The sequence below is a fragment of the Myotis nattereri genome, assembly GCF_964212035.1.
Source record: "Myotis nattereri genome assembly, chromosome: 6".
Taxonomy (NCBI): domain Eukaryota; kingdom Metazoa; phylum Chordata; class Mammalia; order Chiroptera; family Vespertilionidae; genus Myotis; species Myotis nattereri.
Genome location: NC_138081.1, coordinates 80,814,475 through 80,828,009, shown reverse-complemented (window position 1 = coordinate 80,828,009; position 13,535 = coordinate 80,814,475). Strand labels below are relative to the sequence as shown.

General features: G+C 38.6%; 1 protein-coding gene across 2 annotated transcripts in view; it reads left to right on the top strand.

Annotated features, from left to right (window-relative positions):
- The window catches only part of LAMA2 (laminin subunit alpha 2), a 478,805-nt gene that overhangs the window by 414,834 nt on the left and 50,436 nt on the right, over nt 1-13,535 (top strand). For both annotated transcript variants that reach the window (XM_081094172.1, XM_081094171.1), the window contains 4 exons: nt 3,695-3,838; nt 5,017-5,150; nt 7,472-7,631; nt 9,935-10,059. In XM_081094172.1, coding sequence (XP_080950298.1) covers nt 3,695-3,838; nt 5,017-5,150; nt 7,472-7,631; nt 9,935-10,059 — 563 coding nt within the window. The remainder of the gene's footprint in view (nt 1-3,694; nt 3,839-5,016; nt 5,151-7,471; nt 7,632-9,934; nt 10,060-13,535) is intronic.

The following is a 13,535-nucleotide window of genomic DNA, read 5'->3' as shown; positions in this document are numbered from 1 at the left end:
TAGAAATTGAAATTACAACAGATTGCCTCACTTTCTCAAAGATGTTAGAAATATGTAAGCAGCCAAATTTTTTTTCAAGTGAGTTTTATGCAAATTGAAGATGACATTTGCCTGATTTGTAATATTTGTAATCGGGCATGAGTGTTTGGATGTGGCTCTAACACATACTCAATGTGACCAAGAAATCAAAGACATTTATTTTAAAGTAGTTTTTTGTTTGTTTGTTTGTTTTGCTTTGTTGACTGAAATTGAGTGGCTAGCAGTCTTTTTAAATGAATGACCTAGTTGCTGGATGAAAAATGCAATGAAAATCCAGTAGATTTAATAATGGGATCTTCAATAATGTTGGACTGAGTTCAGGATGATAAATTGGTAAATATTGTGCTTTAGAGATACCTCATGTTTAGTGACTTTTGTTTAGAAGTCTTACTGAAGATTCATATTAGAAATAACAACAGGTGATAGAACCAAATATCTTGAGAGGATATTTGTGTTTCAGAAATTTCTTCCCTCTTATGAGGGATATATCCTAGAGATTTCATCTAGTGAAACTTATAAATGCTGTACTTGGAATTGCCTATTTTAAGTTAGTTAAAATAAATATTTGTAATTATAAAGAAAAACACAAAATGTTTAAATGAGAAATTAGTAGCTATAGACTGGTTACCAACAGTTTGAGCTGCCTGAATTTTTCAGGTACTGAGCATATATTCAAAACCATAAGCCAGAAAACAGAAATCCAGGGGATTTTGCATATGAATATATAAAGAGTTGACCAATAGGTTACTTTACAAGATTAACTGCTGGCATATTTAGTATAACAACATCCTTTTGTTCAGAGAACCATATGTTTTAGATATGTAAAGTGTGCTAGACAGTAGATTAATTGTAACTCCTAGTGCTGTTCAATACCCTTAGCTTGAAAATGGCTGCCTTCCTAGACTTCCTTCCTAGATGGGGTTTCATCAGCTCAGTTAGGTCCTGGTGCTTTGTGTCCTGCACTTTGGTCGCTCCCTTTCGAACACCCCGATCATGTAATCCCCTACTGTTTCTACCAGGTGTACCTAAGCAAGGGCAGACACGCTACCTGTGACCCAAATGGACATGTATTCCACCCACAGTCAGTCATTTCTTCTCTTAACAGTAACCAAGGAGGAGTATAATACTGTGGTCTTTCAACAGAATTAGTTACTTACGATTAAACTAGCCATAAGTTTAAAAAAGCATATATTGGTATGAAATAAAGATAAAATAAACTGCACACATAGTTACTCTTGATGACTACCCCAGCCCCTCTGGATATGAATCCTGCTAGAAAGAGGTCGATCTGCTCTGTTCATGAATCCCTGGCAGACCTGGATGTCTTCTCTTTGATCCCGTGATGTCAGTGACACTTACAGCCTGCCTCAGATATCCAATTTGCCCAGTGCCAAGCTCTTCTCTGATGATGGTTTTGGTTCACTTGCTATAAATTCCTAAAAACTCACAACCTCCTATAGTTTTTCTTAAACACGAAGACATCTGAAGGCTGCATTTCCCCTCCCTGACCTCTACTGCAGTCTCTTTCTCTTGCTTTACTTCCTTTTTATCTCCAAGCTCTTGGGTAGCCCTTTGTGTAGCTGCTCCTCTCTCATGTCACATCCTCTGACAACTTCGAGGCACATCTGTTTTACAGCATTAACACCCAGAAGAAAAGTTGTACATTTCCTGGTTCTGTTTTTTGACAATTTATATATTTTTAAAATATATTTTTATTGGTTTCAGAGAGAGAGAGAGAGGGACAGAGAGATAGAAACATTAATAATGAGAAAGAATCATTGATCACCTGACTCCTGCATACCCCATACTGGGGATCAAGCCCATAACCTTGGTGTATGCCCTTGACTGGAATTGAACCCGGGCCACAGGCCGACGCTCTATCCACTGAGCCAAACTGGCCAGGGCGACAATTTATATTTTGATTCCCCTATTCTAGCACTTTAGGTAGAAGGGAAATTCCATCATTGGTGGAACAAAGAGCTAACTTCCTGGCTGAAATCCACACAAACAGAACGATTATCTTCTCCAGAGCACAGACCAAATACTCTGGGGACCAGAATGGATTTCAGAATGGAAATTCAGTACCCTCAGTTAGCTGACTGGGTCCCACCCTTGGGGGAAGACAAGGACTAGGAAAGCAGGCTGAACAGGAGGCTTCCTGGATCATTCCAGCCCCAGGCCACCACACAGGGCTCCATTAGGGGGAACCCCCATTTCTTTCGAACGCAAGATCTCCTCCACTTGGAGATGCAATCTGGACAGCAGATTAGGTGAGGAAGCAGTATATGAACTCACGACTCAGGCATGGTCTATAGATGCAACACGTCTGCCTTATCCCCAGAAGTTCTCAAACATACATGAATTTACAGATTTGTCACAACCCACCTCCTCCTTAGCTTTCTCTTCTAAATCCAACCGATGTTGAGTCCAGCGCCTCTTCAGTGTAGTCTGTCCCACCCGTGGCGAGGAGTCCCATTGCTGCCTACACCCACAGCCTAACTGGACCCTTGAAGACACCTCCTTGTGTCACCATGATATGGATACTGGTTTGGCAGCTCGGCTATCTTGGCTGGAGTCTGCATAGCCCTTTCATGATGGTAACAATAATGCTCGTTGGCTTTCTTCCACTGTGAAAACTATATGAGTAGCACAAAGTGCTGGAGGGAATGAGAAAATGGAAACTCACCGCTGGTGAGACCAGGAGGCTTCCGGAAGGCGGGTGCTTGAATCAGCTTCCTCTTCTCTGCCTCCTACTCTGAGCACTTTCACTAACACCGTAACAGCTGCTCTCTGAGCCCAAGCAGCGTCCTCGCTGTCCTGAAAGTGCCCCTTTGATGGTGCACCTGAACCAAAGGAAATTAAATCAGATCATCAACTAGTGTTACTTGCAATTGACGAAAGGTTCCCAAAAGGAAAATAAAAATTGGTGTGAGCTGTGTCACTTCTATTCGCATAGGCATTCCTTTCCTAGCAATTTATAGTAATTTTTAAAGGACTAGTCAAAAGAAAAAGGAGCTGTTAAATATATTAGCAATGATAGCCACTGGAAATTATTTCTGTTTCGTTTCCTGGAAACTTAATAAAAAGATATAATTTGTGCTGAAAGGTATGTTCTGAGTGGAATGATTAGTATTCCCCGTACTGTTAGCACATCTAGAACAAAATCTATTTGGCCTCTCTCAACTGTAAGAACATGGGAGAGTAGATAATTTCCTCTTGAAAAATCAAAGAAAAATGGTTTCCTATTTGAAGGGATACCAAAACCGCTGAAATTTGAATTGCAAAATTTCATTTAACAACCTTAATAAAGATATTACCATTAGCTTCATGTAAAACCACCTTTTGAAAATGTTCCTAAAGGAATAAAGTATGAAGGTAAGATTCGTTAGTTGGCAGGCTTCAAAACCCAGTAGTGTGCTAACAAAACATGTGACTGTGAACGGCTTATTGTCAAAATGCTGGTGGAAAGCTGCTTTTCTCGGCCCTCATTAATGAGTATAATAGTGTCTGCATATGGGCATTTAATGATAGCATTTGATAATAGAAAAATAACTTCAAAGAAGAGATGGTGATGATGGCTTTGCGGTTGTTTGGGAGCTCTTTAAACTTCCTGAGAGATTTAGTCTTGGTTCTTTGTACCTTGTTTTTCTTAAAGATCAAAGTATCTGTGTCTTCGGGAGGTGACTGCATTCGAACATACAAGCCAGAAATTAAGAAAGGAAGCTACAATAATATCATTGTCAACGTAAAGACACCTGTTGCTGACAACCTCCTTTTTTATCTTGGAAGTGCCAAATTTGTAAGTCCAATGTTCAGCATGTCTTGGCTTACTGTATATATGTACGGTCAGAGGTTAATCCTGGTAGTACGGGAAATGTATGGAATCCAGTGACATGGTCCCAAAATTATGTAATGTAGCCTTTCAGACTTGAAAACCTCAGAATCTTACCACACAAAGTTAGAAGGCAAATGAAATGAAGAAAACTTTTTACAGCACTTAGGCACATGTGATTTTATGAGTGTAAGAAGCATTTATTTTGAATTATATTTTCAGATCCAGTTATTTAAGAAGAAAGACTAATAGGAATAAAGCTCTTTTTTGTTGTTTTTTACTTTTCTCTAACTGAGAAATTACAATGAACCTTCATAGTCAATGAAAATGGCAATTTGTATACTAATTTTTGGCCAATGAAAAATTTTCTGATTCATGTTGAGTTTCTTCAGAAGCTCACCAGAACCTTCTAATTCCTTTCATTTTCTTTTTTAACTACTTGGCTGTGCATGCATGGGGACCTTCTAAAATGAACATGACTTTTCAACAGCCTACTCATCTCATAAGTCAATACTTGGAATTCAAGTGAGAAGTTTGAGGTCACCTTGAGTAGAAAATCATAGCTGATCCTTCAAAAATATCAGTGCTCTTGAAGAAAACAATGAATTATGAATATTTTCCTTTACCTCTTCCACAAGTATCAGAGTAAGAAAAGACTTTGTCTCAAAATTAGTCCTAGCCAGAGTTGATTAAATTAACACATATACCTCAGCAGTATGGACAGTTGTGTTGCTCCAAAGATACAATAATAAAATATTGTTTAACCATACATAATAATAGTTCATATTAATTGGGAAATTTATTCACATGGCTTCTAATTATTTCACCTATACCCGTGGTTGGCAAAGTGTGGCTCGTGAGCCACATGAGGCTCTTTGGTACCTTGAGTGTGGCTCTTCCTAAGCCTTAGGAGTACCCTAATTAAGTTATTAACAATGCACCTACCTATATAGTTTAAGTTTTAAAAATTTGGCTCTCAAAAGAAATTTCAATCGTTGTACTGTTGATATTTGGCTCTGTTGACTAATGAGTTTGCCGACCACTGACCTATACCGACATGGCACCTGTTAAGGAGAACTCTGCTGGCCTCCTCTTATTAGGTATTTTATATTGATAGGTATTCTGTTTGTGTTTCTCTGAACTAGATTGACTTTCTGGCTATAGAAATGCGTAAAGGCAAAGTAAGCTTCCTCTGGGATGTTGGATCTGGAGTTGGACGTGTGGAGTATCCAGATTTGACTATTGATGACTCCTATTGGTACCGTATTGAGGCATCAAGGTAACTAACTCAATAAAGATTAAAATAAATTACAGGATTTTGGAGTAGTTTCTCAGTTTATAAGAAAACTCTTATTTTCCTTTCAAGAAGGTATGTATACAAATTTTTATGCATACTATGAATAGTATGTATAAATTTATATGTATGTATAGATTTGTGTATATACATACAACATAACCACAAATTTTAATATTATGTGTATATGTAAACATGTGTGCAAATTGGCATCTTCGTAGTGCCTATTAAGATCTGACAAACTGTCAAGATATTGACCAGAGTGACCATTTATTTTGGCCCCCTTACCTGGCTGTCCCATAGGAATTTTGAGTTTACATTGTTTGGCGTCATACCACCACACCTGAAGAGTGCTGAGATTTGGCCTTATTCAGAACAAGCCAGCTCATAAGAGCTGCCTTCAGTGCCTGTCTCAAATGTGCACAATTCCTCTTCTACTCTACATAGCAGCCTTGCCTACCAGCATTGCAGTCTCTAAACGCTGGCGTGAATATATGTCAGGTCCACACTACTCAAAATGGGAAGTAACAGGAAATTGATTAATTCAATCTTTGAAGCTTTAATTTTTTAAAAATATATTGTATTGATTCTTTACAGAGAGGAAGGGAGAAGGATAGAGAGTTAGAAACATCTATGAGAGAGAAACATCAACCAGCTGCCTCCTGCACATGTCCTACTGGGGATGTGCCCGCAACCAAGGTACATGTCCTTGACCGGAATCTAACTAGGACCTTACAGTCCGCAGGCCAACACTCTATCGACTGAGCCAAACCGGTTAGGGATGAATCTTTAATTCAATTAACTTCTAGCAGTGTAAAGATTCCTTGGAGAAACCATTCCTATCCTCTATACCCCCCCCTCAATTTCTCTTATTTTCCTAATTTCTAACTGTCTACTACACTAAAATAGCTAATAGTTAAGAGGTATTGTTAAGGGCCTAGGTCTACAGGTAAAATTGATCAACAATCTGAAGAAAGCTTAATGAGCCCGACCAGTGTGGCTCAATGGTTGAACGTCAACCTATGAATTAGGAGGTCATTGTTCGATTCCTGGTCAGGGCACAAGCCCAGGTTGTGGGCTCCATCCCCAGTGTGGGGCATGCAGGAGGCAACAATCAATGATTCTCTCTCATCATTGATGTTTCTGTCTCTCTCTCCTTCTCCCTTCCTCTCCAAGATAAAAATAATTTTTTTAAAAAAAGAGAAAGTTTAATAAGAAGCAAGATCTTCAGTTTCTTTGCATGATTTTCAGTAGAACTGTGTGTGTGAGAGAGAGAGAGAGAGAGAGAGAGAGAGAGAGAGAGAGAGAGAGAGAGAAACAGATATGTTTCCATATGTGATGCTGGGGGGGCGGGGGAATTAAGTACTTCGAAAACTTAAGAATATGTTTTCATAAAGTACAGTTCTTTTATTAGAAGAGATATATTCTGTTAAAGAAGAATCTTATTTGATAAAGTCATTTTATTGTTTCCATGTGTTTCAGTTAATACTGCACCCTCAAAGATAAAAAGATTACCAAAATGAGACAGCAGGGAGAGAAATATGACACAAAAGTTTTGTTATGACAGCTTGTCTCAGAGAAGCGACCAGATTTTCATATTTAACAATTTATGGAAATCAACCACTTAAAAAAAAGAAAGAAAATCAAATACAATAAGAATAGCTTTCAGAACCATACTAATTGAATTGAAAAGCGGAGGTCTTTTATACGATTTGTATACACAATGCTGAAGACTAGATATTATACAATACACATTAAGATGGTATGCCAAACAGTAAAAGATGCCCGATTCCAGGAAGACTACTTCAGCAAATCTGGGCCCAAGATATAATAAGGGATTTTAGGAGAAATTATGCAGTTTATAATGCAGAAGGTTGGATTATTCAGGAATTAAATTAGACAAAATGCGAAAGGAAGTACTATAAACTTGTTTAAGTAGTATGTGTCAGTAAATAGCAAACTGTTTTGTAAAGGCATAGGAAAAGGCTTTATTTAACCAATAGCAATCTCATCAGCTAATTGCTGCTGTGTCACTTCATATTAATGGACACACACAGAGTGACGGGCTGTTTCTCACTGGTCCTGGCTGACTCTGACAGCAAACATCTAGCAAAGATCAGACTCTGGGTTTTGATTTGCAATTTAATGAACCTGGCACTTTTGAAGCTAAATACCCAGTTATCTCTTAAATATTCCAAAACAAGTCTCGACATTTTATACCTTTTCAATCTGAAGCTACCAGAGAGGTGATACATGATTCATTTCCTGTATTTCCTTCCACTTCCTTTCAACACGTGCCCTGGAAGAACCGGGAGAAATGGAAGCATTTCTGTGAGGGCCCTGGACGGACCCAAAGCCAGCATTGTGCCCAGTACATACCATTCAGCATCTCCTCCAGGGTACACGATTCTAGACGTGGATGCAAATGCAATGCTCTTCGTTGGTGGCTTAACTGGGAAATTGAAGGTAATGTGTTTCTTCCCCATCCTGTTTACCTCATCTTTGTGGACAACTCCTGACATGATTACTTCAGGAGAAGCACAATAAAACTCAGCAAAAACTCAATCAGTTATACTAAATTTGCATTTTTGGAAACAAGAATTTATGTTGATTAAGAATTGTCTTCTTCCAATATTCAGTAAGGAAAGACAATATTTTAAATTTGTTTATATATTTACTTAAACAGTTGTGGTTTTGCCCTAATCTGTGGGATCAATTTTTGAATATTCTTGTTTTAGTTGCCTCAAAATCAAAGTGATTTTTAAAGGCACTTTATTTTCCAAATCAACTTGTGATTTCTTAATATAAAGTGCTATAAGGTTCAAACTCACATCTAATTAAAAGATTTATGAATACCTTGGGAAATACCATGGGAGTTGTAAGCTTTCAAATCGTGATCCAATTTTAAAAGTTTTCAAGTTGCTCTTCTCCTCATTCTTATAGAGCAACGCACTTAATATTCATAATTGCTCCATGGCAGGTCCTTGAGCATTTGAAATTGCAGAGTGCCTGCATTTTAAAGAAGCTTGTGCTGATTAAATGGAATTAGATGCTGGAAAGCGACCTGTGGGTGAGATGTAAGAGCACAACCAAATATAATGGTTAATCCTGGGCTTGACAGAGTCATTCTGGGATGAGATTAGTCAGAAAATGTGAAAAGCCAGGGTTATCCCAAATTTATGAGAAATCAACTTTCTTATGGAGTGAGGTTGTTTTATTTGCTTTGTGTATGAGATGTGACTCTCCAGCATTGTAATTGATTCCACAACTGCACACTAAAATCATTCTCATTTCTTAGAACTGCATATAAATATATATGGTACATAGTAATATATGGTCATAGTGCCAACTTTCTCTTCTCTCCAGAAAGATAAATATCGGGGTAGCACAGAGCAGTATGAAAGCCATGAATTTTGAAAGCCAGTCCCGATTAGATCCCCTGCTCTACCATTTACTAAAATATGACCTTTGGGCAAGTCACTTAATCCTTGAGGCTTCAGATGTCTCAACTAGAAAAGGGAGATAAGAATATCTACTTTGCCTGCATATTAATAATCTATAATAACAAAAGTATAGTATGCTAATTAGACCGGACAGCCAATGACCTTCCGAATGTCCTTCCGGACGACCTTCCGGACAAAGTCGGGGCTGCACGAATTTCATACATTGGCCCTCTAGTAAAATTTAGAACATTTATATAGTCCTTACTATTTGCTCAGTAATATTCTAAGTCATTTACATGCATTAACTTATTTTTCACAACAACCCCAAAAGGTAAGTAATATCCTTCTCAGAGTTAAGGAATCTAAGTGAGAGAGAAGTTCAATGACATGACCAGGGTCACACATCAGTTAGTGACAGAGCTGCAATTAAATACAGTGACCATCTTCCTACATTTGTTCTAAAACCCAAACATGTCAATTCACTCCCCCTCCCCTCAGCCCCAGATTATTGAAATAAATGTGGATTCGTTTGGACAAAGTGTTTCTGAAGTTAGAGGCACCAGAATATAGTATTTCTATGTAATATGTCACTATCAAAACAAGCAGGTGTTTCGACTACAGCAAGGTTCTCTAGCATGGACCTTGTCATTCCCCTTCTTTGTGACTGTGTTATGTTCCACGTGTATGACCTTCCTGTGTAAGAACACCCGGTTGTCAATCCACAAATATTTATTGAGCCCCTACTAAATACCAGGCCCAATGCTGTGTACACCAGCTAACAGCGCCAACGTATTCCCTTCCCTTACAAAATTACCATTTCCTTCATTCCCCTGCCCTGGCAATCTGCTTGGATGTAACAGGAAATGAAAAATTGGGGACAGCACTGTCATAGGGTGATTCATATGTAGTTAATATATGGCCCTTCTCATGATCTCTAGAAGAAATCTTCTTAGTGGTGTGAGAGCACTAACATTTATGAAATACCTTCTCTGTGTCCGTCACTGTATGTGGTACCATAGTACATTATCTAATTTAATTCTCCTAATAATCCCATGTTAGAGACAAAATAATAGAATCACAAAGAAGATAAGTAGCTCACCTTAAGTCAGAAGCCAGGAAGTGTTTATTTACCAATGGTGTTAAACTGATGTAGCACAAAGTAACCAGAAATCTAATATGATTAAAAGGTGAATATGTGCATAACTAAGAGTATCAGAAAGAATGGATAATAACTATTCCAGATTCTGCTGCTAATAAATCTTACAGGTACTCGAGGATTTTTAGTAAAATTCTAAATTCTAACAAACATTATATTTCTCTCTGCAGAAGGCTGATGCCGTACGTGTGATTACATTCACTGGCTGTATGGGAGAAACATACTTTGACGGCAAACCTATAGGGTTGTGGAATTTCCGAGAAATAGAAGGTGACTGCAAAGGGTGTACTGTCAGGTGAGTGGTGATGGTCTGGCCTGAGGGTCACAGAAGCTTCCATTGTATTGTGCAGGATTCTATTCTCATGTGGATGAGATGGAACAGGCTCACAGTGATTATGTGCGGAGGTGGACTTACCGCAATGCTAATGAAAGTTCAAGTCCCTTCCCCAATTTGTGCAGGCACTTTGCAAGGCCCAGGGAGGTGTTCTAGCAGTACTTTGACATGGTCATATGTTTCTGTAAAATTTACAAAAGTCATGTATTTTAACCTCAATCAATTAAGACAATTATCTCCTTCCACTCCAACCTCCCTTCATGTCAGGAGCTTTTTCATTTCTGTGGCTATCGTGTATTATAATGTTTCTTCCTTTTTCTTTATTTTATTTTTTATTGCATTTATTGGGGTGGCATTGGTTAATAAACCACATAGGTTTCCAGCGTACAACTCTATAACACGTCATCTGCATACTGCATCATGCACTCACCACCCAAAGTCAAGTCTCTTTCTGCCACCATTTATCCCTCTATGCCTTTTTCTACATCTCCCCACCCTCACTCCCTTTCCCTCTGGCAAACATCAAACTTTTGTCTATGTCTCTTTTATTTTCTTTGCTTAATCCCTTCACCCTTTTTACCCAGCCCCCAAACCCGCCCCCAAACAGCTCTGACAGCTGTCAGTCCGTCCTCTGTATCCATGAATCTGTTTCTATTTTGTTTGTTAATACATTTTGTTCATTAGATTCCACATATGAGTGAAATCATATGGTATTTGTCTTTCTCTGGCTGGCTTATTTCACTTAGCATAATGCTCTCCAGGTCCATCCATACTATCAAAAAGGTAAGATTGTCTTAATTTTTACAGCCAAGTATTATTCCATTGTATAAATGTATCACATTTATACAGCTTTTTTATCCACTTATCTACTGATGGACACTTGGGCTGCTTCCACATCTTGGCTATTGTAAATAATGCTGCAATGAATGTAGGTGTACATATATTCTTTCAAATTAGTGGTTCATGTTTCTTCTGATATATTCGAAGAAGTGGAATCGCTGGGTCATAAAGCAGTGCCTTTTTTAATTTTTTGAGGTTACTCCATGCTGCTTCCCATTGTGACTATACCAATCTGAATTCCTACCACAGCCTCACAACACTTTCTGATGATTAGTAATCTTTTCATGTCTCTTGGCCATCTACATGTCCATTTTGGAGAAGTGTCTATTCAGGACCTTTGTCCAATTTTTAATTGGGTTGTTTGTTTTCTTGGTGTTGAGTCTTGGTGTTAAAGTTTTTTAACCCCTTATTAGATATATTATTGGTAAGTATGTTCTCCTATTCAGTGGGTTGTCTTTTCATTTTGTTGATGGTTTCCTTTGCTGTGCAAAAGCTTTTTAGCTTGAAATACCTTAATTTTCTTTTGTTTTCCTTTCCCAAAGAGATAGATCCAAAAAAAAGATTGCTATGAGAAATACCTGAGATATTATTGCCCATCTTTCTTGAGAATTTTTATGGTTTCATGGCTTATATTTAAGTCTTTAATCCATTTTGTGTTTATTCTTGTGTATGGTGTAAGATGGTGCTCTAGTTTCATTATTTGGCTTGTATTGGCCCAATTTTCTCAACACCGTTTATTGAATAGACTCTTTACCCCACTGTGTGGTCTTGCTTCCTTTGTCAAATCTTAATTGACCTAAAGGCATGGGTTTATTCCTGGGCTTTCTGTTCTATTCCACGTCATCCAGATCGTCCAGAGTGCCCGCCAAGAGCTTCGCCAGAAAAACAACACACAAAGGTCCCTGTTGGGTGCAGCCAACAGACCTTTCTGCAGGACTTGAGCTTGGCAGGGTGGTGTCACCAGTAGCTGAAAGTCTCGGTTAGTGCCCTCCCCAGGCTGGTGCTGTAAGAATAGGAGAGCTCGGCCCCAGGAAGATGGCAACTGAGGGTAGTGTGGGATAGGGACTCAGCACAGGGACCTCAGTGTCTGACCCTCCAGATCGCTCCTTGGGGCCACACCACCCAGATCTTCTCTTTATGATTCCCACATGCCCTGAGTGAACTTCGCTCTACTGGAGCCCTGGGTGAGTGTCTGAGAGCAAGATCCTGTGTATTGGCCCTTTAAGAGAATACCTGGGTTTTTAGCAGGGCCCCTCCTCTTCTAGGTGGACAGTGTCCCGCAGATTTTCAAATGCCAGATGCTATGCGGGATCCTTTTCCTGGCTCTGGGGCTCTGTGTTAGGGACCTGACATGGGTTGAGACCCCACACTCCTTAGGAGGGACTTTTACAGCAGGGACTTATCCCTTGGCTTCTCAGCCACCACACGTAGGTGCTCGGGCCAGCCCTCTCTGCTTCTCCATCCTTCTTACCAGTCTCTACGTGGCTTCTTCTGTAAAACGTTAGTTATAATATTCATGTCCAGCTGTCCTTCAGTTGGTTATACAGGTTGATTGCTCTATAATTTAGCTGTAAATCGGTTTGGCACTTGTAGGAGGTGAATGTCGTTTCCACCTACTCTGTAGCCATCTTATAATCCTAAATTCTTTTTTCTTAAAGAGAGCTTTTCCTCAAACTAATTAAGCTTCAGGCCTCACAAAGCCGGGATTCACGCCATTTATGTTTCTACCAAAATATAGAAGCCTAGTGCAACTTTTAGCTCCTGTAGGATTTATCAAATAACACATGAGGTTTTGTAAGTATTTCAAGTGGAAACCCAGGGGCCTTAAAGATTCTGCTTAAGTGGAAAGGAGAAGAAGGGGCCAAGATAAGCCAGGAGAAAGTGCCACAAAACACATCATCAATTATAAGGAAGAGGTTAGGATGTAGGCATTTTAAAATACTTAACAAGCAAACAAAGCATATATACAGAATAAATATTCTTAGATAAATCTGAATTGAGGATATACAATAATTAGCTAGCAGTGGAGGATTTCTCAGCATAAATAACTTAGAGACCACTAATCAACTGAGCCTATATCAGTTTTAATTATATTAAATTAAGTACATGGAAGCTTAATATACACACACAGCAACTCTAAAATCAATAGATGCTAAGGAGTTTGCATTTTTTATTTTTTATTTAAGAGGTATGTGCCAGGACCCAAGTCCCCCATTAATGCGGCAAGGTGCACTTCACATATTTTTCTCAGCATCTCTGGAGTTTCAGAGAAGAAAGTAACCCCCCTCCCCCCCAAAAATTCTCTCTCTAAAAGTTTTAACTTACAATTTATTCCCATTTATTCTTGTCCTTAAAGAATTGTCAACGCCGCATTTGAGGACAGTTTGAAAGCCTAACCTATTTAGTTAAAGTGGTTTGGTCAATAACCTTCAATAAAATCTAATGTGAAATGTTGCCTATAAATTCCTTTCAATACAACAAAGACAATGAAATCCATGTTAATATTCTGCTACTAACAAATCAACACCAAGATTCTCTAAACATTTCTTTGGTAAATTTATCAGTAGGATTTTCGAAAGCCTATTTATCAACAAAAC